The sequence below is a fragment of the Hypomesus transpacificus genome, chromosome 15 (assembly GCF_021917145.1).
Source record: "Hypomesus transpacificus isolate Combined female chromosome 15, fHypTra1, whole genome shotgun sequence".
Taxonomy (NCBI): Eukaryota; Metazoa; Chordata; class Actinopteri; order Osmeriformes; family Osmeridae; genus Hypomesus; species Hypomesus transpacificus.
This window is the reverse complement of record NC_061074.1, coordinates 12,445,563-12,452,925: the sequence shown is the minus strand read 5'-3', so window position 1 is coordinate 12,452,925 and position 7,363 is coordinate 12,445,563. Positions and strand designations below refer to the sequence as shown.

Here is a 7,363-nt window from a genome sequence, read left to right as displayed (position 1 = left end):
CAAGATCCCTAACTTCCAGGGGCGGAGACAGTGTAGGCTACGTTTCAGACAAGACAGCATATAAACAGAGATTTCATATAAATAGGTATGTCCAAAGTTGAAACAAGAGTGGTTGACGATACCATACCATTCCGAAGACAGTACTTGACTTCATTTCCAGAGCAAAACATTTTGAATAAGTTGGGATCGATTTTAATGATTTTATACACATTGTTAATGTACATTTGCTCATGCAGCGATCTACTGATTTATCAGTTTGTCTGTCAAAATCAGGGAAATGAATTTAGATGTTGCAATTCTCCGGAATGAACAGTAGATGTCACAAGCAACTAGTCTTTGGCCATCTACCACATCCCAACTGCAAGAAGAAGTTGCGAAATGCGGAAGGAGTTCATCCTACCACACTCGCATGGCGAAAATGGCTGCTGGTGAGGAACAGCAACAGGGTCATAGAGCTGGAGTGTTCAAACAGAAAAACAAGATTCATAAACATGGCAAGCATCGGACTAAGGGTGAAATCGAGAGGGAGAACAAAGGTAAGCCACGTCCCTATCTGGAGAAGAGAGTAACTACTAGAGATATCTTGGTGTAAACGGTAGCTTGCATAGTGCAATCCGAACACGTGTGCATGTAATGTACAGTGTTGTGATATGGAAAAGTTATGTTTTTTTAAGACTACGAAAAAAAACAAGATATAGATTCCCTTTTATAAATGACCAGATGTCAGGTAAAACGGACATTGCTAGATTGATATCGAATGCGTGATCAAACGCTATCTCCTGTATGGCTAGCTGTACCTCCATGGTATTGTGGAGTTGCACTAGACTAGTGTCAGTCATGTAGACTATAAGGGCTTGAGATGGACATGCATTTTAGAAGGTTGTCTCTCCAAACAGGACGAGTGGGTGTAACCGTTCTAACCAAAAAACAAAGGAAAGAGCAAAGGAAGATGGACAGAAGACACAAAGCCAACCAGCTGCGCAGGAATAAGAAGGATCAGGTAAATCCAACAGAAAGAATACATGTGGTGACGTCAGTTAAAGGCGATTGCATCTGTTAACGTGGAAGAGTTCATGCGTCTCTGTTCAGGTCCTGACAGAGAAGCGTCGCCTGGGCAGTCGTGACGGCCCCCCCCACTTGGTGTCTGTGGTGGCCCTCCATGCTGCGGTTGATGCGGAGGCTGTCACTAAAATGCTACGTGGGGAGGGGTCTGGAGGTGTTGTGCGTCAGGAACAGAGTGTCAGTGGAGTTAACGACAGCTTTAGCATGGTCCTGCCTCGCTTCAAACAGAGGTTCATCTTCCTGCGTCCAAACCCAGGTAGTTAACTCACGGGAATGTGACTGTTGTTAAAAAAATGGTGACTTCTATTTAAGCGATGGGTTTAAAGCTTGTTTTGCCTGTGTGTGCTCTCTCCTTCCCTTCAGAGGACATGCACTCTTTGCTAGATGTAGCAAAGGTGTCTGACAGCCTGGTGTTTGTGCTGGATTCCCAGGACGGTTGGGACAGCTATGGTGACTACTGTCTCTCCTGTCTGTTTGCACAGGGCCTGCCAAGTCACGGTGAGACATTGTACAAGTAAATGCACACAAACATAAACAATGTGCTCGGTCAGTCAGACCAACCATCAAACAACCAGTTTGTTGTGTAAAGCTTCAGGTCATCAAATCTATATTTGGTTGATATTTTATGAAGATTCCTATCATCAACTTCCACACTTTTCCATTTGGTCCCCAGCTTTGGTCTGCCAAGGTGTGTCGGACCTGGCTGTGAAGAAGCGCGTGGAGTCGAGACGTAATCTGGCAAAGATAGCAGAGAACCGCTTCCCAGACGCCCGCCTCTTCCCCCTGGACTCTGAGCAGGATACCACTCTGTTGCTCCGACACCTGGGCTCTCAGAAACAGAGGAAGCTGGGCTTCCGCTCCCGTCGCCCCCACCTCCTGGCACAGCAGGTCAGCTACACCCCCCACACTGCCCAGGAGACGGGAGGCGCGCCCACCGGTCTGGGGACCCTGCGCGTCTCTGGCTACGTCAGAGGCTGTGCTCTGCAGGTGGACAGGCTGGTGCACATCTCTGGCCACGGGGACTTCCAGCTCAGCCAGGTGGACGCCCCCGTAGACCCCCTCAGCCTCAACCCCACCGCACCCCGACCAGCCAAGCCTGGAAAGGGAGGCGACATGGACGTGCAGGTGGGTGAATCCGGGCTCTCCTTAAAGTCTCTCTCTCTCTCCAAAAATGTAAGTCGGTAACAGTCTTGTGAATGAAATGGATAGAAATCGTGTCCAGTCGATCCCACCTGAAGCTTTGCGTGCCGTGTGTGTGTGTTCTGTAGGACGGAGGCGGCGATGACGCGGAGTCGGTGCGCGTGCTGATGAAGGCAGACCCGTCCCGCAGGGAGGCTCTGCAGGCCGAGGCCGAGGTGGACCCCATGGACGGAGAGCAGACGTGGCCCACAGACTCTGAGCTGCTGGAGGCTGAAGGTAAAGGGGGGGGTTCCCCCCGAGAGGTGGATGTGATAGCTGCGCTGGCTGGGAAGGTCAACCCAAACGTGTCCACTTGCCTCTTGACAGAGACCAGGAAAACCAGGCGGGTGATGAAGGTTCCGAAGGGTACGTCCGATTACCAGGCAACCTGGATTGTGGACGAAGACGATGGCGAGGGCGACGAAGAAAGCTGTGACGATGAGGACGATGATGATGATGAGGATGACGACAAAATGATCGATGACACAATGGATGGCGAGGACGAAGAGGATATTGACTCCCAGGTGAACTCCCATTCAGACACGCATATCTAGCCACAGGATCAGCTGGAATTCAGCCTTGGGGCACCTGGTGTTTTGAAAGGTCAGCGTGGGTTTGTTTACCCCCTCTCCTTGTTGCCACGGAGACGGTGGAAGCACATAATGGTGGGCTGACACCCACCTGGGCGGAGAGGGTGTGGGGGCAGAGGAGTGCATACGTGACCCAGCGGTTAGTGTTCCGGTCAGATGGAAAGGTGCTGTTTGTTTTCTCAGTGTCTGCCTCTGGCCCACAGTGCCAGGCTAGTCAGTCCAACAATAGTGTTTGGAGCTGGGGTCCCGAGAGGAGTCTCCTGTCTTCCTGTTCTACGGACGACGCTTCCTGTCTGGACGAGGGGAAGGGGCGGGCATTTATTTATAACAGCCATGCTTGAAAGAGGGTTGAGGGGGGGGACGGGGGACGGCTTTACGTGGAAAGGCTTCAGCTCCATCTGTTTTCTTTGAATCCTAATTAGCATGTGGTTTGAAGTCCGCCTCCGGCCCACAGGACCCTCTCTGAGATGTTAACAATAGGGGAAATGGCACAGTGGACGAGGAGGATTATTATTACAGCTTGAACTGTTCAAGGGGTTGGAAGTTGAGTCTGTGCTGTGTGGATCCCCCCTCGTGTCTCCTGGACGTTTGTGCCAGTCCTTTGAGAACCCCAGAGGGCTGCTTCTTTGATGATAAACGTCCCTTAAGAAACCCACTGCCAATGACTGGAAATCAGGTCGACCCAGCTACAGACATTGAAGGTGTATGCACACAGGTTTATCTAGAGTTCCCTTGATATATTGTTGTTCCCTGTGTGTAAGGCATTGCACAACTGCACTACATAGAACCAGGCCTGTCTATTTCCTGTGCTCTAGGCCGCCGAATCAGACTGTCCGTCAGACGAGGAGGAGGAAGAGGAGGAGCTGACCTCCACGGAGCGCGCGGGCACCGACCGCTACGACGAGCAAATGGATGAGGCCGAAGAAGGGGAGGGGCTGAAACGCTACCGCGAAGCTCGGGCCAATGTGATGTTCCCAGATGAGGTGGACACGCCCCTCGACAGAACAGCTAAGACCAGGTAAAGACCGGCCGTTCCTGGCACCCTCCCCCCCCCCCCCCCCCCCCCCCCCCCCCCCATAGGCCTTGTTCCCCTCCCTCACCCCTCTCTCGTCCACCTCCTCCCCCCTCTCTCGTCCACCTCCTCCCCCCAGGTTCCAGCGCTACAGGGGGCTGAAGAGCTTCCGCTCCTCTCCCTGGGACCCCCTGGAGAACCTGCCGCTGGACTACTCCCGCATCTTCCAGTTCCAGAGCTTTGAGCGCACCCGCCGCCGCGTCCTGGCCGAGGCCGCGCAGGACGAGGAGGGAGCCGTGGTACGAGTGTGTGTGTGTGTGTGTGAACAAGTGTGTGTGTGTGTGTGTGAGAGAGACATCCATATCCAATACACACACGCCTCCCACCTGATCTCCCCCCCCCGCCTGTCCTCATTCACACCCCTCCCTCCGTCTGCAGGTGGGCTGGTACGTCACCCTCCACATCCTGGACGTCCCCCCCTCGGTGATGGAGAGCGTCCAGACCGGCCACCCCCTGGTGGTGGTCTCCCTGCTGCCTCACGAACAGAAGGTAGGAAGGAGACGGCCTCCCGCATCCACCCTCATCCCCTGCCAAGCACGGGGAGGGCGTTTAGCTGCTTCCAACAGGTCCAGGGCCGGTTCTGCTATGGACGCGTTATCTGACATGGGTCTCTCATCGTGTGCTCTCACTTTGACCCCAGATGTCGGTCATGCACCTGCTGGTGAGGAGACACCCCAGCAACACGGAGCCCATCAAGTCGAAAGAGGAGCTGGTGTTCCACTGCGGCTTCAGGAGGTTCAGGGCCTCCCCTGTCTTCTCCCAGCACACCTCGGGTACAACAGACGGGCGTCGCAAGAGACGGCACGGGAACATTTCAGTCCGAGACAGTCATGTTAAGTAACTCTTCAGACTGTTTTAAGACGGCCTCTCTCTCTCTCTCTCCCTTCAGCTGACAAGCATAAGATGGAGCGCTTCATGCGTCCCGACACCCCCCACCGTGGTGTCCGTGTACGCCCCCATCACCTTCCCCACGGCTGGGGTACTGCTCTTCAAACAGAGGGAGGACGGTAAGGCCTCTGGGCTGACTGCCTTACCCCTTCATACTCCAATACCTTTGGCCTGTAACCTGTTCATGAATGGTGTCATGTGTTCACCCCCTTCCACATGACCATCGCAGTAGAGTGAGTGAGTGTGTGTGTCTGAGCCTGACTCGCCCACCTCTCTCTCTCCCTGTAGGTGTACAGGACCTGGTCGCCACGGGCACCCTGCTGAGCTGCGACCCCCAGCGCGTGATGCTGAAGAGGATCGTTCTGAGCGGACACCCCTTCAAGATCAACAAGCGCTCCGCCGTCGTCCGGTACATGTTCTTCAACAGAGGTGAGAGAGGGCGGAGCTACGGAGCCCCCCCCCCCACACACACAGGGACTCACTGCTGGGGTTTCATTGTGGGCGGGCCCAGTTATCTAGACCCGCCCCTGTGGCGGCCGTGTTCTTCTCTGTTGTTTTCCAGAGGACATCCTGTGGTTTAAACCTGTGGAGCTGAGAACCAAATGGGGCAGGAGAGGACACATTAAGGAGGCTCTAGGTCAGGACCCCTACTCACTATCTCAGTTTCTCTCTCTTATTTTTGTTTTGGATTCAGTGTTTTCCCCCCCTCGAACTGGCCACTCACCCAGCCCTTTACCTGCGCGTGTGTGTGTGTTACTCTCTCTAGGAACTCACGGACACATGAAGTGTGTGTTTGACAACCAGATGCGCTCCCAGGATACTGTGATGATGAACTTGTACAAGAGAGTGTACCCCCGCTGGACGTTTGACCCCTACGTGCCCCTGTCCCTGCCCTGGGTCAAGAGAGAGGGGTTGGAGGAGTTTGAGGATTTGGACATGGAGTAGAACACAGCCATCCAAGTTACTGAGACACTTGGACTCAATGAACATAAATGGACTTGCATGGACGTTGAAAAAGTACATTTTTTGTCTAGGAACGGGATTGTCGTTTATATCAAATAAACCAGTTTGATCAAAATGGCTGCATTTGAAGTATTTTTTCTGAAGATTTTTTACCTCATCAGTAAAAGGGCAATTGTTCAATTTCAGGCCACTAGATGGCAGCCATGTATAAGAATTGGTGAAGGAGTGTGGCTGTGATATTAACAGAACTGTTGTCTTGAAAACTTCTTACTGACCTGATCAAAGCTTTTACGGTGTTGACAGAATCTAAGTCATTATGCTCAACTGACTGCTACGACAGTCAATCCATATTTTATCATTGTATACATACAGTTTTCTAGAGTGACAAGTCATATCTATAATTTATTATCATCTATTATAGATTTGCAGTTGTGTTCTAGTCCAATTAGTGCATGTCAATGCTGTTGGTAGATCTGAAACCAGTCCCTGATCAGAGAACATCACCACCCCCTCCCATTCCCTGGTGCTTCCCTGGTGCTTCCCTGGTGCCCCCCTGGTGACTCCCTGGAGTCCCCCTGGTGCCCCCCTGGTGCTTCCCTGGTGCCCCCTGCTTCCCTGGTGCCCCCCTGGTGCTTCCCTGGTGCTTCCCTGGTGCCCCCTGGTGCCCCCTGCCTCCCTGGTGCCCCCCTGGTGCTTCCCTGGTGCCCCCCTGGTGACTCCCTGGAGTCCCCCTGGTGCCCCCCTGGTGCTTCCCTGGTGCCCCCTGCTTCCCTGGTGCCCCCCTGCTTCCCTGGTGCCCCCCTGCTTCCCTGGTGCCCCCCTGCTTCCCTGGTGCCCCCCTGGTGCTTCCCTGGTGCCCCCTGCTTCCCTGGTGCCCCCCTGCTTCCCTGGTGCCCCCCTGCTTCCCTGGTGCTTCCCTGGTGCCCCCCTGCTTCCCTGGTGCTCCCCTGCTTCGACCCCAAACCCTCCTTTCTCCACCAGTTGAGCCTCACACGCAGAGAGCACGATCAGTCTCCCGTTCTCTCTCCCTGTATCTCCAAACAGCCAACAATTTAACATCCCTCCTCATCTCATGCTTTGTTAGATTTGTTTGTCTTGCGGAGAAATGAAATGATTTATGAATTGTAATATTTATCATAAAACTGCGGCTCTCGCAATGCTTGCAGCTACATGATTCATCCCGGGGCTCAGGTGGGGCCCGCTGCGGCGAGGGCATGCCAATATGTTCCTGGGAAAGAAGGGTGAAGACGAGGGGTTGGAGAAGAGAGCACCATCCAAGAAATGGAAGAGGGGATCAAAAGTTCAATGTGTACCTTTTTTTCATACTGTAAATTTGATTACTGTGGAAAAAGGGGGGGAGGGGGAATAAAGATTAAAACAATCTAGCTGGAGCAATGCCTCTTTATTGCCCTAGGGGGGGCTGTGGGGGGGGGGGGGGGGCAGGGGAGCAAGTCGGGAGCCCTGGACAGTTTTACTGAAACACTCCATTTATTTCCTGCTTCATTTTTCACATGTTCATACTGAAGCAAGGGCACTCGACGGTGCTGTGTTGAACACATCTTGTTTTAAGATGAAGGGGTGTGGTGTGCCTGGCTGACTGTTCAGGACC

The 7,363-nt window shown here is 53.3% G+C and overlaps 1 protein-coding gene across 1 annotated transcript; it reads left to right on the top strand.

The window, feature by feature from the left end:
- Positions 1 to 228: 228 nt before the first annotated feature.
- Positions 229 to 5,869, top strand: tsr1 (TSR1 ribosome maturation factor). Its single transcript, XM_047036285.1, is given in 16 exon segments — positions 229 to 536; positions 897 to 1,000; positions 1,090 to 1,318; positions 1,426 to 1,560; positions 1,736 to 2,187; positions 2,331 to 2,478; positions 2,569 to 2,765; positions 3,647 to 3,849; positions 3,983 to 4,142; positions 4,282 to 4,392; positions 4,544 to 4,676; positions 4,793 to 4,833; positions 4,835 to 4,910; positions 5,080 to 5,220; positions 5,354 to 5,428; positions 5,558 to 5,869. Coding segments are annotated over 16 exon segments (2,604 nt in total). The 5' UTR covers positions 229 to 316; the 3' UTR covers positions 5,737 to 5,869.
- The last annotated feature ends 1,494 nt before the right edge of the window (positions 5,870 to 7,363 follow it).